Source organism: Taudactylus pleione, unplaced genomic scaffold (genome assembly GCF_031769625.1).
Source record: "Taudactylus pleione unplaced genomic scaffold, aTauple2 ptg000760l, whole genome shotgun sequence".
NCBI classification, from domain to species: Eukaryota; Metazoa; Chordata; class Amphibia; order Anura; family Myobatrachidae; genus Taudactylus; species Taudactylus pleione.
Window position 1 is genome coordinate 10558662 of NW_028285162.1, and position 27780 is coordinate 10586441.

General features: G+C 46.3%; 1 protein-coding gene across 2 annotated transcripts in view; it reads left to right on the plus strand.

The window, feature by feature from the left end:
- Nucleotides 1-1194: 1194 nt before the first annotated feature.
- Nucleotides 1195-27780, plus strand: part of TAF5L (TATA-box binding protein associated factor 5 like) — a 128403-nt gene continuing 101817 nt past the window's right edge. The window contains exons 1-3 of one of the 2 annotated variants that reach the window (XM_088457398.1): nucleotides 1195-1436; nucleotides 1657-1801; nucleotides 27622-27726. In XM_088457398.1, the coding sequence (XP_088313524.1) occupies nucleotides 1660-1801; nucleotides 27622-27726 (247 nt within the window). In that variant the 5' untranslated portion in view covers nucleotides 1195-1436; nucleotides 1657-1659. Of the gene's footprint in view, nucleotides 1437-1469; nucleotides 1532-1656; nucleotides 1802-27621; nucleotides 27727-27780 lie in introns of those variants that run through there. The other variant, XM_088457399.1, reaches the window with a different exon arrangement.

A 27780-nucleotide genomic window follows, 5' to 3' on the forward strand; every position in this document is an offset into this window, starting at 1 on the left:
CAACTGCTATCTACCCATGACCCCCTCTCTACCCTCAGTACTGCCCCAGCTTCTATCCTGACAACCTTCCTAACCCCAGTACTGCCCCAACCCCTCCTTGCTCCCCAGTACTGTCGTAGCTGCTATCTACCCTTACCACCTTCCCTAGCACTGCCTTCCACTAACCACTCCTTTCCCCTAGTACTGCTCCAGCTGCTATCTACCCTTACCCCCTCCCTACCCCCCAGTACTACTTGCCTTTAACCACCTCCTTGCTCCCCCACCACTGTCCAAACTGCTGTCTGCACTTTCCCCCTTCCAACCCCAGCTCTACCCCAACTTCTCCCTGCATCTAACCTCAGCTCTACCCCAAATACTCCGTAACCCCAGCAATAGCCCAAGCTGCTATCTGACCCCAGCACGCTCATTCGCCAGGATATGTGATGGGATCCAGAAACTGTGGCATAGGACCCCATTTTTTTAAAGTGAGGGGTCCCTGGTACCCAAATTTTTTTTTGCTCAAGCGCGATCACTGAGAGGCCTAGATACTGCCTAGATACTGCCATACTTGCTGGCCACACAGAAGGCCAAGTATCAACGCTCGGATGCTGAAAGTACAGAGTGGACGCACACAGTCCACACCACCAAACAAGTGGAGACTGAACTGTTTCTGGAGACAGCCTGCCCAGATACGGTTTATAGCACTGATGATAGATCCGAGTGGGTAGAAGGACCTGTGAAATCAGGGGGAGGGGCAAGGCAGGTATGCTTGCAGTTTTACAATCTACGAGGACAGAGTGGAAATAGTAACCCTTGGCGAGCAAAGCAAGCCACCAAGCCCAAAGAGCGGCAGGCAAAGCAAGCCCACAAATGTAAACTTTGGGTACCAATCAGCAATTGCTCCTCCCCCTACCGTCATGAGGGTCATGTGGTTGTGATGTCAGAAGTCCCTCAACCAAGTTCACTTTAGACTTAACCTTGTCCCTTTCAATAGATATAACTGAAAGTGGAGTGAGGGCGGAAGTGCACGTTCCAATTCGTACTCTACATCCACATGGATAGTAACTGATATCAGGGTACATCTACTGAAGGGGATCTATCCACAACCGTCCAAACTGCCCCACTTGCTGGCAGAACACAGATAAACGTCACTGCTCAGATACTGCTCCACTTGCTTGCTGACTAAGGACCAGTAACAAAAATGTGGTTGCAAAATGCACAGTGGGCGCAGGAAGTCCAATCTCTTTACTCTGCACAGCCGCCAACAACTGTTCAGTACATTTCCCGCCAGCAACCGCGCCCATCATTCTAAACTGGGGGAGGGCTTTGTTCTCTGTGCTCCAGTCTGACACGGTGACGCGGACGATATGTCGCGCAGCAATGAGGTATCTCTATGAAGCGTCAATGCATCTGACGTCTTTCGGGCGCGTCACAGTGCTGGCGGTAGGGGAATTGTGGTAGGTGCATCGTCCGAAAAATATTAACGTAGGGGGACACTGTAGTTCTGAAAAACATAAAAGAATCACAGAGGATTTTCTCACATTCTCCCCGAGTACAAATATTTTTGCTCTCCTTTTAATGGGTTCTAGTTTCGAAAAGCTCTAATCTGTAAAATTTAGATTTTGGCTGTTTTGTGGCTTGCCTATTTAATTGTATGTTTTATATATCTTTATTTAGAATATGAAGCGAGTACGGGCAGAGCAGATTCAGCTGGCTGTAACTTGCTATCTCAAACGCCGTCATTATATAGATATAGATGGGTCCCTAAAGCAAGGACTACGACTTTGCCAGACTGCTGAGGAGATGGCTACTAATATAACTGGTAAGTACTGTAGGTCATTTGATTTTCACATGAACATCAAAGACTATTATGCTTCCTACTCCTTTTTATTTTTTTAAAGGTGGGTACTCATTGTCCCTGCTCTCCCTTCAAGTAGCAGCCCATCGTAAACACTTTTAGCAAAATATAGGATGCCCACCAGATAGCTTTACCCAGAGCAGAGTAGCTGGTAGCCCAGGGGTCCATCAATACCCCCAAAAAATATGAAACACAAAATAGAGGAAATGGTACCTACAGCAAATAAATGTATGAAGTACAATACATGTATTCAACAGCAATAAATGACAGTATAAAATAATAAGCATACATTAATAATTACATGGTTTCAGAAGTGAACTGCTGAGTAGCGATTCAGTCCAAAACTAATTCCTCTGCGGACACTGGGAGAGGTTGCAAGGAGGCAGAGAGGAGTGGAGGTCCCTCTACCATTGGCAGCTGCTGGAAGATTTTATTCTGACAACTGCCCAAGGGCCATTTTTACACTTTGTGTCGTTTGCGGCCATGGCAGGGAACACACAGCCTGTGGTATTTGCTAACAATGAGACCGCAAATGGCAAGTTGTTAAACGCAACGCACACAGTTTACATCCTCATCCTGAATTAAGCATTGGTGCAAACTGCTGCCTGCATTTTGGGGCTTATTTTTAATATATTTAATATTGTAGATGTTGCCACTAATTTCAGAGAAATCATATTACTAGACATGGTCCTAGAGTATTTGCTCCCACTAAAACCTTACCATTTACTGCCCACGGCACCATATTGTCGGTTCAATATTGGATCTACCAACAAGGTCCTTTTAGAAAACACTGGGGCAAGGGACTGGTGTGAATAATGGTGTAATATGTATGCTCTTTATAAATGTTAATAAAGAGAGAATAAATTGGAAAAGAGAGACTGCCCATGCAACAGTAAGCATAGGTACTGGCGCTGAGGTACACTCAGGAGTCCCCTACATATTTTCTTACAGGAGAAACATTTGAGGCAGACATAAAGCAAAAGACAGATCTCTGGTACTTTTGTAGAAGGGAGGGAGAGGGCGAATAGTGGAAAACATTTGGCAAGGGAGCAGTCTTGCAGGATAGACTTTAAAGAATTAAACAGAATGACATAAGAGGGGTTAGATAAAGAGAAAATATGATACAAGTGAAACTTGGAGGTGGTAAGGCAAGTAGGCAGCTGGCAAACAATGCACGGAAAAGATAAAGATTGGTATATGTGTGTTGTACATAGAGATTAGTTCTGACCATAAATCAATTCAGATAAGGAGCCATCTTTTTGCATCACTATTAATCACCATATCTGAGTAACTGTCCGATGAGACAATCAAGCAGGATACATCCCTTTGGAATTCAGTAAGTAAAATTACATTTAATGTGTTAAACTCCACTCCCTCTGTATATCGATCCATGTGTACCATGTTTGTGGTGTCGGGTTTACCTGTGTATAGTTGTTTTTATTAGGTTTGTGATATTGCAGCATTTACTACCTTCAGTACTACCTTCAGTAAACTTCGTGGGTTTTTTTTTCCTTCTTTTTTTATTATACTTGTAACGCTGAACGTCTGGCACCTGAAGAGAAAAAAGTTGCCTACGCTTACCCTAGAGGTTGAGGAAAAGTTAGTTACTCTGCTGCAGAAATGTTCTGATGAAAGATCTCATTGTTTGCCTCAAGAAGAAGTGTTTAGTGTAAACATAACTTTTCATGTCAGCAGTTTAGATATATAGTTTAAATATACAAGTAGTAATTGGCCAATAAGTCAGTAAAGCAGACTTCTTCCAGGCAGCAGAACACTGTAAGCTGCAGGCTGGATATTCTATCTACTTGTGACTTTTCATTTGGGAGATGTGTTATCCATACAGACATATAGAATATGTTTCTCCTTGAAACACTGGAGAGATTACACTGGTGTAGAGTGGAGCCCTGGCACTTTATAATTCTTTAGAAGTGTAGCTGGCTCCTCCCCCACTATACCCCACCTGACTCAGAAAATGTGCCCAAAGGAGGCGGATACACTTTGGATTGTCTCCAGTCTTTTTTTTTTTTTTTAAATTTACTATTCCACGGAAGATCCTCTGAGGACTTCAAGGGCAGATTGCAAGCTGCTGTAGTTTGCCTGCGCTGGGGAGGACTCGCCATGGCTTACTGAGGCCAGTGTCCGGGTCCCTGGCAGCAGGGTCACCGGACCCTATGTGCGGCTTAGCAACATTGAGTATGCCCCACCACTCTTGACTAGCACGGAAGGTGGGTACAGCTTGCAAGTCGTAGGCCTCCCAGTCCAGAAGTATGCACAGTGCTGGCATTGACCCTATTACTTTTATAACCCCGATATGCTAAGGAGTGTCACTAATTTAAACTTGGTGTGCACCGGGGCTGGGTGGGTGTAGCGCAGCCAATCCCGCTCTGCCTCATTTGGGCTTCTGCTATCCTGCAAACTCTTGAGAGAAAAGACAGCCCCTTCTTCTGGTGCGCAAACAGTATTTACATGCACCGCTGATCACCTCCAGCTGTGCACACCAGTAGCAGCTTCCTGCTTAGCGCTGGTAGCTTTTAGTTACATCCAGCACTAAGCAGCGTCCGCTAGAGGCTCCAGACACACGGGCCATGAATTGAACTGCGGGGTCTGGTGGGAGTGTATGGCATAGCCTCTGTGTTTGTGGGACTTGCACGCTGTGTAGATACACTCCTTCCTTCCTATTGCTGATTTCATACTTCTGTAATTATTATTATTATTATTATTATTATTATTATTATTATTATTATCCTTTATTTATATGGCGCCAAAAAGGTTCCGCAGCGCCTTACACAGTACATAAATGAGCACACAAGAAAAACAGTTAATAGTAATGCAAAACAATGTAGGACAAGGACATGGTTTATAAACATAGCTGCATAACACAAGCAGCAGGACATGAGCAACTAGGTGTTAGGTGTCATTGTGGGGAGTTAGGAGTAAATTATACTATACGTAGGGGGGCGGAGAAGCACGTGAGGGATGAGGGCCCTGCTCGTGAGAGCTTACATTCTAAAGGGGAAGGGCAGACAGACAGGGGCGACACAGATGGGGTAGATAGTGAGGAAGGAGCATGGAGCAGTGGGTTAGGATATGTGCTGCGGTATGTGTGTGTTTAAGATAACCTGATGTTATGTCAAGATCAAGTCCTTCATTCATCTGTCTCTGACAGAAAATTGATTTTGTTTATGTGTTATTTACATGAGAGATGTACAAAATAAAGTTGTAGCACTTTAATTATTGTGTGTTACATTTTAGCATCTACATACATCCTGATAAAAAATGGATATATTATGGGACTGTCCCGCCATCCTGATACAGTAGTGACTACTTTAATCCCAGCTGCTGGATGCTATGCCATGCTCCAGTGAGTGGGTGCATCTCACATGCTAGACCCACCCACAAATGGGTGCAGCCATGCCCAACATGCTGTGGTCCCACAGGATGTTGCAGTACCCGGGCCCTGAATTTCTCTTGGTAACCCTGGAGGTGACAGGCAGAATCAGGTAGGCATAGTGGTGGGGTAGCAATGCCATGGAGGGAGGCAGGTGGTTGAGAATGGAGGAACAGTAATGGCAGGGGAAAGAAGCAGAGGGTTGGAAAGCAGACTGATGAGAGAAAAAAGGGGGAACAGCAAGCATAGGAGACAAGAGGTGGAGGATAGGGATAGATAAAGTAGAGGATTATGTGGGCACTGATTAAGGGGGGTGTTTGAAGTCAGAGTGTTAATGCTATGGACGAGGTAATAAGTGAAATGAAAACTGGAGTGGAGGCTGTGTGATATACAGACAGTGTGGATTAAAGTTGTTAAATGTTTAAAAATAGAGATAAAAGAACAGTGCTGCCAATGTATGAGTGCAGCTCCGAAAGTGATATATAAAGAGAGGTGTGTGAGTAGTGGGTGTAGGAATTAGTTATTAAATAAATGATTAAAGAGGATAGATGTGACGCAATGGGAAAAGGCAATACATACAAGAATTTATGTAGTTTGAGGGCAAAATTACAATGTATCAAGCCGATCCAGTCCGAAGTGTTATTTCCAAGCAGTGAGTGTAGTAGGGAGTTTCCTGGATAATCATAAAGCAGAAGATGTTGATTTTGGTAATTCACATAAATAAGTTGCTTGTTGTCGTTCAGAAAGTGTTCTGGTTTTGAGTTTGTTTTCCCTCAGTTTTCCTCCAGTTTAACTCCGGCGTAACTCCGACTTAGTTATCAAATTGTAATTACACTTATAATCTCACACTTTTCATCTAACACAGCCTACGTCTATGCAGCCTTAAATCCTCACTATACAAACTCTTGTGCATGCTATCTTTAGCTACTATTTAGGTCATGGTGGGCAATAAGCAGCCCTCCAGCTGTTGTTGATCTACACATCCCAGCATACCTTGCAACCGTTTTAGCATGGCCAAATAGCAAAACTGGCAGGCATGCTGGGATGTGTAGTTCTAAAACAGCTGGGGGGGCGCTTATTGCTCACCCCTATCTAGATAGTGCTACATTGATACTGTGTACAGAGTGTTCTCTCTGACAGCTGCATACTTCAGGTTGTGTTTTCTGTGTACTGCCTGAGACAACACCTAGTCTGCTGTGTGTTCAGTTTTCTGTCGGTGTGCACGATGGCAGGGAATGGGTCTATTTCTGACAAGGGAGTTCCCAGAAGGTGTGTGCTTGCCCTAGGTGCAAGAAGAAATTTCACAGGCTCGCTCAGAGGGCGGGGCAATGTGTGAATATGATGAGTCTGAGGGTTCATCAGCCTTCTCCGACCGTTTCTCCGCCTTAGTAACCACTTTAGCAGGTGTCTTGTCTGAGCTGTCTCAGTTGGCAGCCTCCCATTGGGAAATGGAGTCCGCAAGGAGGGAGGTAAGACCCAGGTCTATCTCTTTGTTTCTTTTAAAGTGGCTGAGCTGGCATGGGCTCAAGGGTTTGCCCGCTCTGTTGAAGGATTAGTGCAGATCATGAGATCCTCTTCCAGGATTTCAGAGAGCTCTGCACGATGTTCATCCATCAAAAAAAAGACTTTTGTCGGAGGTCCTTCAGTCTGAGGATGACTTAGACACTGGGCCTTATTTAGCGTGCATGGTCGGGAATCTACGCAGATGGCGGACCCGTTCTGCGCATGTGCAATATAGATCCTGCGTGATCACACGCAGAGCGGCAGCAAACTGGCCTCTATGTTGTATCTGTGGTGACTGGCTTGAGTGACCCCATGGGTCATTCAACCGGCCGATGTGATCGCAGAAGAGCATACTCTCAGCATCCTTGGACTCAGACGTTGGCCAGGTAGGTTCTAGGATCTCTGCTTTGGCGGGGGCCACTCGTTGTGCTCTCTGGTTTTGGACTTTGCAGGCCAATGCAGATTCTAAGCTGGCCGTAGAGGAACTTCCATTCTCTGGGAATGTCTTGTTTGGTCTGGAACTGGACAAGGGAATTGCTCTGGCAACAGGTGGCTAGAGTACCTTTTTGCCTTCAACTGTGGTGACTCTGTGTCAGTCCTACTCTTTATGAAAAGCCGATGATATGACGTCTCCCGCCCCACCTGGGGGCCCACACAATAGAGGCCCGCCTGTTCCTGTTCAAGGAAGTTTGATTCCAAATTTGTTCGGATGTTCAAAATCTTGTATCCCACAGCTACAAGACAGTTAGTTTTTTTTTTTTTTTCTCACAACACAGGTCTCTGTGCAGAAGGTGTTGCAGCAGGTAATAGCCTCTGAACTGTTAGCTCTGGTCCCAGTCTACCAGTGCAGTCAGGGTTTTTATCCAAAACTGTTTGTGGTTCTGAAGCCGGACGGTTCAGTCTGGCCTCTTTTGAATGTGAAATCATTAAATCTTTATTACATTTCACCAGTTCAAGATGGAATCCATCCACTCGGTCATAGCGGGTCTGGAGGCCGCAGAATTCCTGGTGTCCTTTGACGTCAGAGATGCTTACCTGCAAATTCTAATCTGGGGATCGCATGAGGCGTTCCTTCGATTTGCCATCCGGGATTCTCATTATCCGTTTCGGACTCTGCCTTTTGGCCTCTCATCAGCACACCTGGGCTATTCGAAAGTGATGTCTATTATAATTGTACATCTACGTGCCCTAGGTGGTGACAATTTTCTCTTACCTAGATGACCTTCTCATTAAGACTCATGGGCTGATTCAGACCCGTTTGCTATGATACGGACGCTCGTAGCTGGCTGATAGTCACTAACTGCGCATTGCGTACGCAATGCGCGTGTGCGAACCAGTCACTGTGATCGGGAATTGTGCGCTCATAGCACACAGACTGACCGCTACTTTGAGTGACAGATATCGCCGTTTGTGGGTGGTAATAGGGGAAGGTGCTTGTGAGCAGGGGAGTGGTGCTGCGAATGCAGGCATGTCTTGCCGTCAAAACGGCGTCTTATGGGTGTGCATAATTAGCAAAGTAACGTCATTGTACACGTCACTTGGTTATATTTCAGCCTGCAGTGATCGCAGTGCATTAGACGGGGTAGGGTCTACCTTAAGGGCTGCGAGCAGCTCTGATGACTCTCGATGTTACTGATTTAATCATACAGTTCCTGGAGATGACGTGATGAAAGTGGGCGTATTTATACACCAGCGTACGCTCACTGCTGTCGGTCTATAAGACATATAGGGCGTCCTTACGCCACACAGTGCGTTCGCGGAATTTGCATACTCGGCCCCTTTTGGAAGTGAGTGATCACGGCTTAGCGTCCGGATCTGAATCGGGACCACAGTCAACGAACAAACTTCTGGATCAGGTTTCTTTGACGCATCAGGTTCTCGTTCCACATGGCTGGAGTGTCAACTTCCAGAAGTCCAACTTGGTGCCATCTCAGAATCTCCAGTTTCTGGGCATGATTATGATCACCTCCCTGCAGAGAGTGTTCCTCCCATCGGATAAGGCCCAAATGATTCAGGAATTGCTCAGGATGGTTCTCAAGCCCAAGAAGGTGTCTCTTCACATTTTCATTCGCCTGCCTGGCAAGATGTTGGCATCTTTCAGTTCGGCAGGTTCCATTACAGACCTTTTTCATTAAGACCTTCTACCTCCATGGTTGGGGTCTCATATTCAGATGCACCGTCTGGTGCGTCTGTCCCGCATATCTCTGCTCTGGTGGCTTCAAGCTGCTCATCTTACGGTGGGTTGCCACTTCGGCATTTGGCATCGGGTCATCCTGACAACGGACGCCAGCCTACGCAGCTGGGGTGCAGTTTTACCTGGCAGCCAATTTCATGTTTGCACCAGGAGGCGCTTCTACCCATCAATGTGCTGGTCCTCAGTCTGGTCTACAATGACCTTCAAGCAGCGTCTTCCCTTCTGAAAGGACTGCCAATCCAAATGCAGTTGAACAACGCAACATCAGTTGGCAAGAGTTACGCAAAGTCCTATGACCATGAAGGAATCCAGTCACATCCTACAATGGGCAAAGAGACACGCTGTGGTCGTACCAGGAGTCAAGAAATGGGAGGCGGACTATCTCAGTCGCCAGGATCTCCACCCCAGTGAATGGGCCCTTCATACAGAGGTGTTCCAGCAACTGCTCAGGCATTGAGGCAGACCACAGATAGACCTCATGGCGGAACCACCAGCTGCCAAGATATTGCTCCAGGATGCGGGATCCAGCAGCAGAGACGATAGACGCTCTCACTATTCAGTGGCATTACCATCTGGTACACCTGTTCCTGCCATTTCTACTTCTACCATGGGTGCTCAAAGCGCGTGTCCACCATGGTCATCCTGGTGGCTCCAGATTAGTTTCTTTGAACATGGTACTCTGGCCTTCTGCTGCTTCTCGCAGACGACCCGTGGCCCTCCTAGTGTGGATCTTCAGCAAGGTCCATTCGTGTACCCCGACTTACCGCAGCTGAAGTCCTTCAGACTTGAAAGCTGATGACTTCTGCCCACTTCCATCATATTTGGAAGTCTTACATGGCGTGGTGTGAAGGGCATGGATACTCCACTCCTTCCTTCCGGCTGCACCCACGTGCTCCTTCTTGCAAGCTGGTCTGGACGCTGGTCGTTGTATAGCGTTGCTGAGTGTACAAGTGTCTGACTTGTCCACCATCTTTCAGTGCCGCTTGGCCCTGATTCCTGAGCCTCTGACCTCCCTTTAGGGCGTCCTTCAGGTCTAACCACCTTTTGAGCTGCCTACAGCCCTTTGGGATCTCAATCTAGTGTTGGCCTTCCTCCACTCGGATGTGTTTGAACCTTTTGGATGATGTGCACCTCAGGTACCTGTCCTGGAAGCCTTATGGTCCCTGTATTGTTGGCTGATGATGCATCTTCTCAGTCATTAGTTGTGGTTCGGGCTCTCTGCATCTATGTTTCCCGGTCGGCTGCTTTGTGCAAATTTGACACCCTTTTGTGCTCTACGATGCCGCCAGACGTAGTTGGCCCGCTTCCAAGCAGATGCTGATCAGGTGGGCCCGTCTGATTATCAATCAGGCTTATGTAGCCAGTGTTTGGCTTCCGCCTATTTCCATGTCTGCACACTACACATGCTTAATTGGTATCTCTTGGGCTGCTCGCAGCACACACGTTTTGTACGGTTTTACCATTTTGATTCCTTTGCAGCCTCAGATGAAGGGTTTAGCAGCAGGGTTTTGCAAATTTCTCAGCGCTCTCCCATCCTAGAGGGGAGCTTTGGGACTTTCCCTAGTGAATGAAGGAGAATACAGGATTTTGGCACTTACTTGTAAATCCCTTTCTTCCATAGAGGACTCTGGAGGCCCACCCAGCGCTGCATTTCCTGCCATTGCTCTGTTGTTTCTGGTTGTATGACTGCATGCTGATGTCTGCAGTGTGTTTTTTTTTTTTATTTTCTTTTTTTTTTGTTTGTTTGTATTTCTACTTCTGTTCAGGTCCTTAAACTGTTTTACTGTTAGTCCCCTCCTTCTCTGTTTCTTCTTCTGTTCTCTCTGCTCTCCGTCTCCACTCTGGCTCGGTTTCTCTCAATTGGATCAGGTGGAGTATAGAGGGGGGGAAGCCAGCTATACTTCTAAAGAAATTTAAAGTGCCAGGGCTTCACTACACCCGTCTATACACCAGTGTAATTGCTCCAGTGTCCCCTATGGAATTGGAGAAAGGGAAGTACCAAAATTCTGTTTCAATCTGCAGTATATATGGAATACAAAACAGACAATCTCAAAAACCACCTGTGCCCTAGGACTGCAGCTCAGTCCACACTCAGGAGCACCACTCCTTCAGATATAACAGATAAAAGACAATGTGTGTGGTCCAAAGAGCGCTGTCCCTCTCAAATCGCTTCTTCTCTTATCCGTTCCTAGACGATATATTGTTCTCAAATAGAGTGGAAAAATAACATAGATTTTATATGCTGGTTAAATTATGCTTTTTGATAAGTGATGAGCCACGGAATCACTCACCCAAAATAGATAAAAATGCTTTCACATAAAGGTATCTTTATATCTTCTGCTCCTAGTCACAAAGACAAATACTTTTCAGTCAAGCCTTGGCTGGGTGCAGCTTTTCAAAGTGCAGTGTTTCTAAGTGAATAACTAGCGTTAGACCTGCGTTAAACCGAGGAGAAACAGAAGGAGAAAAAGGTCCATCAAGCAACAAACCTCAACAATCTAAAGACTCAGACTACAACTGGACTCCCTGTACAATCATGGCAAGAACACTTCTATTGCTATTAATAATGCTGGCCTTCTGATTCTCGCATACAATTCAATGCTTATCGTACTTTTTCCTATGTCAGTTTACATCTATCTACTTTGAAACACTTTCCTTTATCTCAGCTCTCTTGCCTAGCCTCACATCCTCTATCTGCTTACAATCTGCATTATTTTTCATATTCTGCACACATTAGAACCCCACTTTTAATCCTTCCTATAACAATCTTGTTAATCTGCATACATGTTGATACACTGTTTTTTGATACATCACAGTTTTTTTTCACTTGCATTCCTACAGATCTCTTGCACTCATATCTCATTTACATTTCCAAATTTCATTCCTCTTACTTACTTATAAACACCATGACAGGGTTTTCGTCAACTCCCTCCTTCACTCAGTCTCTACCTAATCCTCTATTCTGCCCCCTGCTTCCACCTTTATCCTTTCCCCCTTATCTCTTCCACCTCCTCCTCCCCTTCTCCCCCCTACTCTGTCTGCCTACTCTTCACTCCTCACCCATTACTCCACTTTCTTCCTGTTCTACCCCCCCTCTGTCCTACTACCCCACCACCAAACCCTCCTCCTACACTCCTATCCCTGTCACTTCACCCCACTGCCATCCACATCTCCCTTCCTGCCCACCTCCTATAGGTTCCCTTTCTAGCTCAGGTGCCCGCACCATCACTAAACTCGCTTTATATCGGTCCCCCAAATTAAGCTTACCTCCACGTTACAGCAACCCGGATAATCTTATTCACATCTCCCCCACAAATGCTATCTCTCTATCCTGTGCCCTCTGGAATGCGAGGTCAGTCTGTAATAAACTGGTCCCCACCCATGACCTTTTTATCTCCAACTCTCTGAATCTCCTAGCCATCACTGAAACTTGTATCTCACCCTCTGACACCACTTCTCCTGCTGCTCTATCCTCTGGGGGCCTCGCCTTCTCCCACACTCCCCGGCCTGGGGGTCACCATGGTAGTGGTGTTGGGGTCCTTCTATCCACCAGTTACTCCTACCAGCTAATACCCTCTGAACCATCCCTTACATTCCCCACATTTCCCACATTTGAGGTTCATGCTATACGCCTCTTCCAACCAGTAAACCTCAGAGTCGCTGTAATTTACCGTCCGCCTGGCTCTCCCTCCAAATTCCTTGACAACTTTGCTTCCTGGCTCCCTCACTTTCTCTCCTCAGATCTTCCCTCCATTATCCTAGGTGATTTTAATATTCCTGTTGACATTCCCACAGAATCCTCTGCAGCTAAACTCCTTACTCTCACATCTTCATTTGGTCTCGCCCAATGGACCTCCTCACCCTCCCATGTGAGTGGGCACTCACTTGACCTGGTCTTTACGCACCGTTGTGATATTTCTGATTACTCCAATTGCCCATTCCCCCTCTCTGACCATGACCTTCTATCTTTTAACCTATCCCTCTCTCCTTCCCCTCCTCTAACTCCTAAGGCTACCATTACTAAGCATAATATTGAGGCTATTGACACTGTTGCTTTTTCCTCCCTGCTGGACTCTCTTCTCTCCCCTATCATTTCTCTCTCCTGGCCTGAACAAGCTACTTCCCTGTACAATGCCTCCCTTACTTCTGCTCTTGATTCTGTTGCTACAGCAATAACCACTCACCCTCGCAGATCCACACCACAACCCTGGCATTCCAAATGCACCAGATACCTACAAAAGTGTTCAAGAATTGCAGAGCGTCAGTGGAGAAAGTCACGCTCTAAGGCTGACTTCCTCCATTTCAAATTTATTCTCTCTGCCTACAATGCTGCCCTGTCTCTCTCCAAACAAACATATTTCAAGAACCTCATCTCCTCCCAGTCCTCAAACCCCCGGCGTCTCTTTGCCACTTTCAACTCCCTACTCTGCCCTTCCCCCTCCTTGCCTTCCCTCCTCGCTCTCTGCCCTCGACTTTGCCACCTACTTTACATCTAAAATTGACTCCATACGTGAGGACATCATATCCCATCAGACCCTCAGCACTCCTCCCCCTCCTTGCCCTTACCACACCTCCCCTTCTGTCTCACCAACTCTCCCCTTCTGTCTCACCAACTCTGACATCCTACTCCCCTGCTTCTGGAGAGGAAGTCATGGCCCTCATCCGGTCCTCCCCTCCTTCCACCTCCCCTCTTGACCCTATCCCTTCCCGTCTCCTCTCCCACCTGTCTCCTTCTGCCTGTTCCCATCTGGCTCACCTCCTTAATCTCTCCCTATCATCTGGCACTGTCCCTTCTGCATTCAAACATGCTCTTGTCTCCCCCATTCTTAAAAAACCTACCCTTGATCCTAACATACTTTCCAACTATCGACCCATCTCTCTTCTCCCTTTTGCTTCCAAACTCCTTGAGCGTATTGTCTACAACCGCTTTACCACCTTTCGCCTTACCACCTTTCTTTCCTCCCACTCCCTCCTTGACTCATTTCAATCTGGCTTCCGATCTCTCCACTCCACTGAAACTGCCCTCACGAAAGTCAGCAACGACCTCCTTGCTGCCAAATCCAAGGGCCACTACTCTCTGCTCATTCTCCTTGACCTCTCTGCTGCATTTGACACTGTCCTCTCCTGGCTTTCCTCCTACCTCTCTGATCGTTCCTTTGCTGTGTCCTCTCATGACTCCTCTTCCACTAAAGGTAGGAGTTCCCCAAGGTTCTGTTCTTGGACCTCTCCTTTTCTCCCTATATACATCCTCTTTAAGTGAACTCATTAACTCCTTTGACCTCCAATATCATCTCTATGCAGATGATACTCAAATTTACCTTTCCACCCCTGAGCTCCTTACCCGTATCTCCAACTGTCTCTCTGCTGTCTCTTCGTGGATGTCCCAGCGCTTTCTTAAACTTAACATGTCTAAGACTGAGCTGATCATCTTCCCACCCTCTTCCACTACATCACTTTCCTCAATTTCATTATCTATTGATGGCACAACTATCTCCCCTAGCCCCAAAGTGCGCTGTCTTGGAGTTATCCTAGACTCCTCCCTCTCCTTTAAACCGCACATTCAGCACCTCGTGCAGTCCTACCGTTTTCACCTACAAAATATCTTCAGGATTAGACCCTTCCTCACCCAGGATGCCACTAAAACCCTCATCCACTCACTGGTCATATCCAGATTGGACTACTGTAACCTTCTCCTAGCTGGCCTCCCAGTCTCTCACCTCTCTCCACTACAATCTGTTCTTAATGCTGCTGCTCGGCTCATCTTCCTCTCCAGACGTTCTACATCTGCTTCCCCTCTCCTTCAAGCCCTACACTGGCTCCCCTTCCCCTTCAGATGCCAATTCAAAGTTCTTACATTCGCCTACAAAGCCATCACCAAATCCTCTCCCGCATACATTTCTTACCTTCTCTCCCTTCACACTCCCGCCCGCCCACTTCGCTCAACTAATGCATGCCGCCTCTCTTGCCAACTGATTACTTCTTCCCACTCCCGCATCTGAGATTTTGCCCGTGCTGCTCCCTACCTTTTGGAATGCTCTCCCTCTCCCCATCAGACTCTCCACCTCTCTACAAATCTTCAAACGGGCTCTCAAGACCCACTACTTCATCAAGGCCTTCCAGCACTCATCCTAACCCACCTCATGCTCTTTCCTCCCTAAGACGCGATTTGAGAGGGACAGCGCGACCACACACATTGTCTTTTTTTTTTTGCAGTGTATATATGTGTTTTTGCATGGGTACGTGTTTCAGCTATGTAACTGACACACAAGGACGATGGGCAATCTTCATCCCAGACCAAACGAGATTGTCTGTACACACTGTGCAATCCTATGAACGAGCGGTTTCTTGTTCAGTCTTTGAACTACACCACATCATACACCATACCTTCTGATTGGCTGTGCAGCACAGACAACTAGAATATATCGTATACGACTCGTGGAAGCGTACAATCTGGCATACACCCTGTACGATCTGCATGATATAACGTTTCCAGGAAAATTTTAGTGACCCATCATGCAGGTTTCATTCTATTGTCTACCTGGTCAAAGTCAATCTACAAGTGTTTGTTTAAGAGTAGGTAAGTATGAATAACACGTTTAGAAAGGACACTTGTCAATTCTAATCATAGTGCAGTTCATATACCAGCTAGACAATGTTTTATGAAATTATCTGATTCATCCATTTAATGTTGTGGTTTGTCCTTTGTAACTAGGATAGACTGACATGTATGTTGTTCAATCAATAAAACAAAATCCATGCCTACCATGTGTACTAATGATGGATTAATATATTGATTGTTAACCCCTTTGTTGCTGAGGTTTTTTTCAACCATGTGCGTAGGTAATTTTTTTCACATTGGCACTCGTCACATTCCAACATCAATATCGCTGAAATTATACCTTGTTTTTTTTCAGAAGAATTTGTTTTTTCAGAAAATCATTAATCTTTTTTTTTTTCTCATTCTAACACCTCAAAAAAAAAAAAAATGAACCCAAATCGACAAGTGTTTGTGTGGTGTTTTTTTTTTGAGAGAGAAATTTTTTTTTTTAAGAGAAAACCAAAAGCAAACTGTTTTTGTTTTTTTTGTGTTATTAACGCCACAAATAAATACTTATTGTTACGACAATAAAAAAGCAGGATTTTATGGGGTCAATCCAATTCTATGCAATGTACTCGTGTGCGAGTACATCGCGACAAGGGGCGCACTTGACGGCATCAAGCTAAACTAAGCTAATAAGGGCTTGGTAGGGGTACAACTAGATGCAGTGCCGTTTGCCTGCCGACGTGTTGTTTTTTTTTTTTTAAATCTATTTTTATTAGTATTTCTTCTTCAGGGTCCAAAGGGAATCTGTATGATTTACCGCCGGACGCATGTCCGACGGTTGGAATCCCGACAACTGTAGCCCGGCAGTAGTGGAAATCCTGATCGACCCCAAGGTAAGTATTGACTAACCTAATTCACTCCCCTAACACTAACCCTCCCTTTGGGGTGCCTAACCCTAACCCCCCCCCCCCTTCCCTGCTGCCTAAACCTAAGTCCCCCGGGGGGTGCCTAACCCTAACCCCCCCCCCTTCCCTGCTGCCTAAACCTAAGTCCCCCGGGGGGTTCCTAACCCTAACCCCCCCCCCCCAGTCTAAACCTAACCTCCCGAGGGGGTGCCAAACCCTAAGTCCCCCCCGGGAGCCCTAAACCTAACCTAAGGGTCTAAAGACAGGCGTCGGCATATCGACGCCTGTGTTTAGACCCTTGCCGGGATATGACAGTCGGGAGGCCCGCAGTCGGGATTAGGTCTGCCGGCTTGCCGACTGCATACCGTCCAAAGAGGGTCCACAGGGTTGACCTTGGGGTATATCTGGATCCACGGGCACCATGCAGTTAAAGCTTTAGCTCCCAGGATGCACTGGGTCCATCCTCCTCTATACCCGAGCCACAGGTACCTCAGTTTAAGTTGGTGTCCGGCCGGAGTCGGGTCACCATTTGCACAGGGGGACTGATTAGCAGCCCTAAGCTTTATATTATTTTTTAGGAGTTTTACATTTTTCTTTTCTTTTTTAAAACTCTTCAGAGCGACAGCATTGGACTATCCATCGGACGTCCAAGCTGCCGCTCCTACACCTTGTCGGCGCCGCAATGCCAGTACAGATCTGGGGATCGTGGCGGGACCCCAGAGCCTGTGCTAGCCGGGCTCTGTGGGATCCCTAGACTGTTGCCAGATCGACGGGGAGCAGGTAAGACCAGAGGGTGTATGCAGTCTCTTGCCTCCGGTCTCTGGGGACAGACCGGAGGCGCTGGTAGTGGTGGCGGGCCCCACCCCTCTCCTGAGGCATACCCCGTGCGTCCACTAGATCACCAAGGATTACATGCGGCAAGCGGGAGCCGGCATCCTGGGGGTTAATAGCCGGCCAGAGGAGGCAGCCTTCCCTGTTTAGCGGCCGCTTAGCTCAGCGCGCCTTTCCGCTCGGGTCTGGCGTCTCCTACTTCGGGCTCGCCCCCTCTGAGTTCTCCGGCGGCCATCTTCTCCAAGGCAGCGCAGATCTCTCCGGTGTGGACCGGTCCCCCTGTTTACCTCTCCCCTGCTAGGACAGCGTACACAGCACTATAGCCCTCCCAGACACTGAATCTGGGCGGGTTGATTGTAGTGACAAGGTGCAGTGAGTATTACTTTCTGCATTGTATGTGACTTTTGCTAGCGCTGACTGCCTGTGCTTTATTTCTAAATACTGTCATATACAGATACTGTCTATAACCTATCCCTTTCCTTCTCCTACGGCCCTGACAGGTGTGTGTGGGAAGGGATTTTCTCTGATCTCGCTTATATAAATTCCAAGTATTTGTGAGGTCTGTCACATACAGTTGTTTGTTGCATGCTTGTGGGTTCAACAAAAATGAGAAAAAGGAGTAGTGTATGGGTGCACTGGTCGAGTAATTTGTGATATATTACTAAAAATTTACTTTTATTAATTGTTTATTAAAATATATCTATGTATATAGTCCCTCTAAAGATTCATAGACGGCGAAGTATTAAAAATAAGGATTAAAGAAGAAAATAGAATTTAAAATATTATGCCCAGGGTTCCGTCACCTAATTTGGCAGACTTACAATATTATTCTCCTCTATGGAAGTCAATTATTATGTCTGTATGTACAAATTATGCGTTTGTGTTGCTCAGATTATTAGATATCTTCTTTATCCCTGTGGCTCATATGAATAAATATTATATTATCCAGGCTCTTTCTTGTCTGGTTAGTTTATGTCCTATAAATAAGAGATACCATGATGACCATGTGCTGTGGATAGATCTTAAGGTGCCCACACACATACCGACTTGCTCCCAATCAGCCAATGTACACGATTTCCCCTGAACTCTCCCTGAACTCTCCCCAGGCAGTCGTGGTCACGATTTGGAGTTAAAAATGTCCAATCTGATTTAAGATCTATCGTGCAGCCAGTGCATTGTATCCCAGATTGGCTAATCTGCCCTACAGCACGGCAGATCTGAAGATGCGATGTACGACGAGCGGGGACGCGCATCGGCATAGTGATCAAGTGTAGAAACTCACGATTTGGCCATTTTTTACATGATCTGTCGTCACGATTCGTCGAAATCGGACAAATTGGATGAAAAGTCGGTATGTGTGTGGGCACCTTAATACACAATTACAAGCACAGTTCTTGTATCAAATTGTTGCAATTTAGGTTCTCTCTGCAGTATCAGCCATAATGTATCAGTCTATCTCTGCTGTTAACATTGCTACACTCCTAGTGTGTCAGTCAGAAATATCTGTATTTATTGTATTTATTTCTACTATTTATTTTGCTGCACACTTATTGTGCCAGTCAAATAATGGACAGATACACACTATTATATACGACAGGCCTCTACAGAAATTATAGACGGGAACATGTTGTTATATATAAAATATCTTGTTCACAAGGATTCCTTGATAAAGCCGCAGGCGAAATGCGCATCGGGTTCATGCTGAGGTCCTCGCTCACCACATGCTAAGAATTATGCCGATCACTGCTTAGATATTACACTCATACTGGGCAGCAACCTCCGATATCTAGAAGTCATTTAACCTATGTCTGACACTATTACAAGCACTTATATGTATTGTGGCATTCATGAGCACTGATGTAATGTGCTCTGTAAATGTGCACGCTGTTTGAAGGGTTCTAGGGTCCATGGAGTCAGCGTTCGACATGGTGGAGTAAGCCCAATTCCATTCCAGGTGCCTGAAGGGGCTGATTCTATCCAAATGGAACGGGTTACCACACCGGATCAAGGCTCAGATGCTGGTTTTGTCTCCAGAGGTGCGCCTGTCTAGCTTGGTGGCTTCACACATCTCATCTAACCAGGGGTTGCCTCTTTTGGATCCCGGGGAATGGTTGCTTCACCAAGAGTTGTTTCAACTAACCGTGGACAAGTGGGGACTCCCGGAGGTGGACCTCATGGTATCCCATCACAATCACTAGTTGCCCATGTACGGGTCCAGAACAAAGATGGCCCAGATGTCCTTGGTACTCAGATCTTCGGAGTCTTGCCATCGACGCTCCATTCCTTCTGCCTCAACGTCCGGACCTGTTGTCTCAGGGTCCCTGCCTTTACCCAGATCTGGGTCCATCTGTCTTTGACGGCGTGGCTCTTGAGGCATCTATCTTACGGTCCCGGGGTTTTTCTAGCTCGGTCAAGAGGGTTTGCCTGTTCCAGCTTCTGTTAAGGCTCATTCTACTCAGTCTGTGGGCCCCTCATGGGCAGCTAGCAGTGGGGCACCTCAGCTGTTCAGCTGTGTAAGGCAGCCACGTGGTCTTCCATCCAGACCTTCCTGAGGTTCTATGCTTTTGACATCTTTGCCTCTCAGGATGCTTCCTTTTGGGTGCCGTATTCTCCTTTCAGCCCAGGAGCGTTCCCACCCTTAATTGAACTGCTTTGAGACATCCCCATGGCCAACCTTGGGGAGCCCCCATGGTCCTTGAAGAAGAGAATGAGAGATATGGTAAGAACTTTCCTTTTATCTCTTCAAAGCCCATAGGGTCCACAGGGCACCCGCCCTGATGCACCTGGCTTCATATGGGCTTTGTCGCTGGTCACCGGTTTTCCGTCTCCCTTTCTGTCAAGTATGGTTTTTGTGTGTTCCAGTCTTTTTTCTCTGTTTTTCCTCCTCCGGCCTTGGCTACTTACCAACTGAGGTGCCTGTGGCTCGGGGGCGGGGTATATTGGAGGATGGACCCAGTGCATTCTGGGAGCTAAAGCTTTAACTGCGTGGTACCCATGGATCCAGATCCAGCTATATCCCAAGGTCAACCCTGTGGACCCTATGGACTTTGAAGAAAGAGAGATAACAAAGTTCTTACCATATCTCTCATTTTTCACATCACAAAATACACACAATGCCCAAGCATACAACGTGCAGTACAAAGAGATGTGCGTCTGAGCATTAATAAGGAATACAGGGCCTGATTCAGACCCGCTTGCGAGCGCTGAGCGCTCGCAAGCGGGTCGATGGTGCCCTAGTGCGCATGCGCATGACGGAGAGAGCTCCGTCGTGCGCATGCGCGAGACCCGAATAGCCACAGCCAAGCCGTCGCTATGGGTCTCGCACCAAAGGGGGCGTGCTGTCGATGGTGAGTGACAGCACGCCCCCTTTGGTGGGCGTGCCGGGGGCATTGCTGCCCAGACGGAGGCGTTCCCATGGGAACACCTACCATCTGGGCCCGGCCCCACTGACCTCACTAGTCAGAGCCAAAAGCACTCCTGGGCTTGCGGCAGCGAGACCCTACCGCAGGGTATCGTCGCAAGCCCGATGGTCACGATGGTCTTGACCATCGCTACCATCTTTTTGGCCACTCGCATAAGCTGTGGGTGGTCACCCACAGCTATGCGAGCGGCCAGGAGGCCGCTCCAATAATAGGTAGGACAGCCCTGAATCAGGCCCACAGAGTCCAGAGTAACAACAAAGACAATTTCTTTGAAACAAGATTCAAATGATTGTGTATAATATTATACATTGTTAGCCATATAATACTGAAAGTAAAAATTATGCAAACAAGGGTGGGGGGGAGCGAGGGATAGGAAAGGTGAAAGAGGTTATTGTGTAAATATTCATAAAACTCCAATTCTTGGCTGGTTGGAATGATAATAGTCTATTGTGTGGGAGCAAATGATAATCACGCTGAAAAATGTCCAGAAACGGTCGTTCCAACTAGTTGGTGAAAATAAATTGTTTAATTTTACCCACTATCATTCTAGTTTAGGGAGAACTTTCCCCCCCAACTGAACTATAAGTAGGTGGACACTGGCTCTGCCACCGGGACAGCAGGCACTCAAAGCCTGCTATCCCGTCTACTTACAAGGAACTAAGGCGCACACCGACTCCATATGACCCCCGTGCACACTGCAGGGACTTCGGCTATTTCACCGACCGCGATCAGACTGCGCAGTTTCCCCCCCTGCGCGCTGTCACTCTCCCTTCCCACCCCAGCGATAACACTCCAAGCGCGTTCACACTAAGACCTACCCCCCATGTCACACTCCCCTCCCACTCCTGCGATCACACTCCTACCCCCTCCGCGATTACACTTCAAAGCCCCCTCTGCCATGACACTTCACCCCCTCCCGCAATCACACTCCTACCCCCCCATGTGATCACTACCTGTCACACTCTCCCTTTCCTGTACCGCGATCCCACTCCTCCCTACGATTACACCTCACCCCCCACCCCCTGCGATCACACCCACCGAAATCGCACTTCAGTCGCCCTCCACCATGACACTTCAACCCTCCGCGATGAAACTTTAATCCCCCACCTCCGCAATCACACTTTACTCCCCCCTGCAAACACACTTCAACCCCTCCCGCGATCACACTCCCTCCTCCTCGCGATCACACTCCCCTGACTTCCCCTGTCACAAGCTGCCCCTGCATCTTCTCTGACAATAGTGCTCTGGGTGGTTCTCTCAGGCCCGTTGAGACAAGGACGCCGGGCTGCCGCTCCATGACGTCTTCCTACCTGACCGCTCCGTCACCTTCTCTCTGCTCTGATTGGATCTTCTTCCTTTTTTTTTTTTTTTTTCTTTTTTTCTTTTTTTACCCCCCCCTCTGTTGGTTCTCTGCTCTGATGCTGGCTATAACATTCAGTATGTAGCTTCTAGTTACTGTGAGTAGTTCATGCTCCTGTGTGTTCCAGCTCCTCGTGTCCAACGTGCATCTATCGTTTCTGCCATACTTCAGCGTCTGTGTGGATTTCCTGTAAGTAGACCACAGCAGTCTCTGCCACACTTCAGCATTTGTGTGGACTTCCAGCAAATTCACCATTGTGATTCCTGTCACACTTCAGCGTCTGTGTGCATTATCTGCAAATTACATTACAGCAGTCTCCGCTGTGTGGACTTCCTGCAAGTACACCATAGCAGTCTCTGTGGTACTTCAGTGCCTATGAGGACTAACAGTTTGTACATCGCAGCAGTTAATAACAGGTAATAACATCACAGCAGTTTCCGCTGCACTTCAGCGTCTGTGTTCACTATCTGCAATTTACATCTCGGCAGTCTTTGCTGCACTTCTGCGTCTGTTTGGACTTTCAATTTTACACATCAGCCCATAAGGCTGCAACCAGCCAAGTACAGATCATCCCCACGGCTGCAACTTGCCAAGTAAACATCAGCCCTCAAGGCTGCAACCAGCCAAGTATACGTCCGCTCCCAAGGCTGCAACCTGCCAAGTATTCTTCAACCCTCTAGGCTGCAACCAGCCAAATACACATCCATCCCCAGGGCTGCGACTCCATCTTCCGACCACAACCTTGCCAAGCAACGATCTGCTCTCAAGGCTACAATTCGGCCAGAGCCTCACCTCTGACAAAAACTTCCTTTCTGTAGATACCAACACTACTTGTAAATCCTCAGCTCTATTGCTCTTGGTCAAAGGAGAATCACCCCAGGAATTCATAACACAAGTACACTCCGGTCCTCAAAGATTCTTTATCAATCGACTCCTCATCAATTGACTCCTCAAGCTTCTTTATTAATTGATTACTCAAAGCTCCTTTTATCAATCGATTCATAACTTCAGATATGAGCTCTTTTATTCCTGATAAACCATTTTACTGTGACTCTTCCCAGAGGTTCATAACACCCCCACTACAAGAGCCACTGACCCTCCCCCAGTACAAGCGGGGCTTACCTCCAACTCCCCTCAACCCCTTAGTATAAGCCCCCCTTCCCACAAGCTGCAAACACCTCCTTCTGGCCTCTCTATGTACCCCATCCTCTCACCTCCCCCTCCTGTTGACACCTGTAACAGGCAGTGGATGTGCCTTTTTAATTTTTTAGTATGGAAATAACAGCTGGCGTGGTAGGCTAGTGGCTACAGTGCAGGTATCTTGATGCAAGGGTACAGGGTTCAAACCCAGGGATAGATTATTTATATTTAAATATTTTATAGAATTAATATTTTATTTTTTTTTATAGCTGAAACCATTTTCCAGGGACTGTGTGAGGGGGAAGCTGGGGACAGAGATGGGGAATGAGCTGATTAACCAATGTGTCCCGACTATGCTGCGCCCGTGTAATAACTGGCCCTGACAACCTCTTCCTGACAAGGTGCGCACCCATGTATTACCTGACCCCTATGATGTTGTGTGCCCATATAGTACCTGACACCGCCTAACACCACATATCATCTGGGCACACATGACACCCTCCTCTCCTGTTACCCTGTGGACCTGATTCAGACTGACGCAATGGTGATTTTCACACAGATTCGGCGATTGCTACTGCGCATGTGTGAACGCAGCACTGCGCACGCGCAGCTATTGCATTGCTTCACACATGCACAAAGGGAGTGACATGTCAGCATTTGTGGATGGAAATGGGTGGGGGGTGGTTTACAAAAACACATGCTAGTCTGACTATTTAAATCTGTTTTGTGTGTGTGCAGCATAAGAGCTCTCTGTGTGTCAGGAGAGCTGCAGTGTTAGTAGCTGGTCAGACATGACTTACCTGCTGCATGACTGCCCGATGTGCACCCATGGTACCGATGTTTACGCTGTTGCAGCAGTGGGCGTCCCTATGCGGGGGTATACTTTGGATGGCATTAGCAAATTTTAGTAACTGCAATCTGAGTATCCAGTTGCGTTTGCATTACTGTTCATGTCTGAAACAAGTTCATATAGCGGCTTACTTCCTGTGAGCCCATAGTGTATGATACTCTGTATGGCCGTATTTTGCCACCCCACCTCCCTTGCAATGTTTGTTTTATACAGTTTCAACACGACTCGACAAATTTTTGTAAAATCAAGGAGCCATCTTAATGGTGATGTCAGTGGTGCCTCTCAAAAACGTCAGGCGTTCCTTCTGGAACGCCTCCGTTTGTCTAGCCACCCCCCCTGCCCGCCTCCAAAACGGGGTGAGCTGTCAATCACAATCGACAGCCACCCCGTTTTGGTGCGAGACCCGTAGCGACGGAGCGCCCGTCGCTGGCCGGGACTCGCGCATGCGCACGCCGAAGGTGGCGAACATCGACCCGCTTGGGAGCGGGTTTGAATTAGCCCCATAGTCCAATGTTGCAATGTAATTTTTTTGGTTACAGTGACTATTAGCTTTAATAAAGGGATGGTTTATTTGAACTTAAATTCCAGTTTTGCACATATACAAGCCAAAGGATCTGGTGATAAAGAGAGATTAAACAATTCATTTGCATAATGCAATACTTTATTCCAAAACTTTCTCATTTTGCCGTACTCCCAAGAAACAATGTATAAAGGTGGTGTTGGAATGATGACATTTCGGGCATAGCACTAATTCTGTGGGCACCATATGATTGCGTTGACTTGGAGAAATATAAGCCCTATTAATGGTGCGGATTGTAGAATTTTCATTGTTCGCTTGTAGTGTTTAAACAAATCTAAGGTGATAGGGCACCTGGTAGGTGTTTCTGCCATGATAAAATTAAATTGCTCCGTGTGGTACTGGGTAAGGTATCAGTAAGAGTGAGATAGATGAGTCTGGTTTTATAAAGGTTAACTGTGTTATAGCTAAACAAAGAGTGGAGGAGGTCAGATGTATTTGGGAGAGTGGTGACAGAGGCAATATAATGACCTGTTTGTAGATGCATTTAAAATTGAGAGTTGGGGAGTTGAAAATTATACTGGAGTTCCGAAACTGTTATAGAGTGCCGCCTGGGTCAAAAACTTTGGAGGGGAGTTTGAAAACCTTTGTCGCTCCTGTATTGAAAGTTAGAGTTGGAAAGAGATGGAGGGAATGATGGGTTGGCCTAAAGTGGTAGACAAGGTGAGGTTCGATAACAACGGTGTAAACGTTTATTAAGAGCAATCCAAGAAAAGTAAGTGTTATGAAAAATAGGTGGTCTAAGATATGAGGTGGTAAAAATCAGATGGTTTGACATGCTGTAAGGCACTGGGAGAATAGGGAGCAAGCATAGCAGCGTCTAATTGAAAATCAGTGAAAATACTTTTTTCACGGAATCTGTCATTAATATATTTTAAAAATATGGATAATGAGAGCGGTTGGAGGTTTGGTACTCCCAATCCCCCTGATTGTCTGATCATCATAATTTTAGGAGAGGCTATTCTAGGTCTTTTCCCCTGCCATAAGAACCAGGACATTTTGCAGGTCAAAAATAATGAATCCCTTTGTGTGGATTGGGATTGACCCCTATGGGTAACATAGAATTTGATGGCAGATAAGAACCACTTTGCCCATCTAGTGTTTGGAATACTTCAAATTATTATTTTTTTTATTTATTTAACACATCGCTGGCTAAATTTAAACACTTACTATGTGTAGGAAGGGTATGACAACTAAACTAGACAACCTATTGCATTAAATAAGGGATCATTTTCAACATCTTTTTCTTTTGTATGGTTTCAGTGATTGTCTAGTGATTACCAGTCAACTAACAAGATGGCACATTGAATGAGGAGACCAGTGTGCCCCCCATGTGTGTTATGGGCGAGATTGGGCACAATGTGTCCTTCCTCAATCTATATATTTTTTTCTGTAGCACTGGGCGTTATTGTTTGATCACCAGACAATAGCATTTAAGGGGCCACATAATCCTCTTTCATTTATGGATGACCCCAACATTTACAGATAATGTAATTATTTGGCAATTATAGGCATGATAGGGCACATAGTGCTCTCCCACCCAGTGCTGGATAAAATTGGCTGGTGGTGGACAAGATAATAGCTGCTAGTCAGGACTCTCCGCTTTCAGATGTGTACGTACGTTTTCCGTAGCCTGGGGTAACATTGCCTGGTGATCACAAGGCAATACGTACTAAGGGGTACCAACATTGGAAAGAGGGCTTATCCCTCTCTTTAAAATAGATGCCCCTTAATTATTTGTAGCCAGGTTGGAAGAGCGATTCCCCCCATCCTTGGACTACATTTTTGTTCCTTTAGTGCGGAGGGTTAATGTTTGGTGATCACCAGACATAAACTTCAGTTGTATGTGGGCACTCCGTTTGAAAGAGGCGAGTTTCCTCAAACAAGGGTATCCCCATCAGGTGCTGTTGGAGGTTTTCATTCTTTTTATTAAAAAGTTACATCGGCGTGAATGCACGTGTCAGCGTCACTTCCTGAATGGACCCACCAGCTCCTGGGGGACAACACTGGCCATGGGATGGGCTGGGCTGCATATCCTAATATTAAACATGATAATAGGTGCTACCATGCTGAGACCAGTAGTTCTATAGCAAAAAGGAGAGGGGGGGGGAGGAGCAGGTGCACACTATAAGCACTAAGAATACAAATGCATTACAGTACACCCATCTAATGGGCTCTGTGATAGGTAAGTCCTTGATAAATTAATTAGTGTGTCAGTATTAGAGATGTTAGGGACCCACCTGTATAAGGTTCACCGTGACGTGGTAGGTGGGCAAACATCTTTGGCCAAACATGTACTAAGAAACCTTACATTTAAAACCATGTTAATTATTGCAGTCTATTATAGATATTTTGATCATTTGTATTCTTAGTGCTTATAGTGTGCACCTGCTCCTCCCCCCCCCCCCCCCCCTCTCCTTTTTGCTGTAGGACATCACCGGCCGTCAGATCTGGTGGGCCACAGGTTAGTTACCTTAATTTTTGTTTTGCCTCTCACTGTGCAAGACAAATGGGGCTTGTCCTCCCCAGTCTTATTATTTCTAAAGCCCAAGCCCCACTCATCCTCCGAAGAAAAGGGGTTAATTGTAAAGTATTGAGTGTGGGATCATCTCTCATGTGCCCCTATCTAAAATTGAATTTCCCTCTGCTTTGTTGCATAAACTGAACTGCTATTTAGGGTGCGTCACACTGCATATTATCAGTTTGAAATGAACGAGTGATCACATATATAAATCTTAAAACGTGGTGCAAAGATTTCCTTGTTTTCTTTTTACAAAATTTTACTGATTTTTCTGTGTGTATTGAGGGAGGCATCTTAAACAGGTAAGTACAGTCAGATGAGCTCTTTTTTTTTTTTTTTGGCACAAAGTATACATCATACTTACCTTTCTAAACTATTTATTAGGTACTACTACCTGGATTTGGTCTACGCATCGGATACAGTTGTATCTACTTAGCAAATGTGTTGTCCAAGAGCAATCAAATTAATAATATTAGTCTGTCTGATCAATATAGTTTTAGAAAAGTGGTGGAAGTGTATTTTGTTAATCATTTTTTACTGTCTGTCTAGTTCAAGCAGAGTCCAGTTGTGCCAGTGTCGTGTCTTCAGCCCCCTGCCAGGTTGAACCACATCAATATGAATCGCAGTTTTCACGGCTAAAGAATTTTCTTTCAGGTGAGTGAGGTTTTTTTTGTTTTTTTAACAGAGAATACCTGTTTTTGTTTGCCT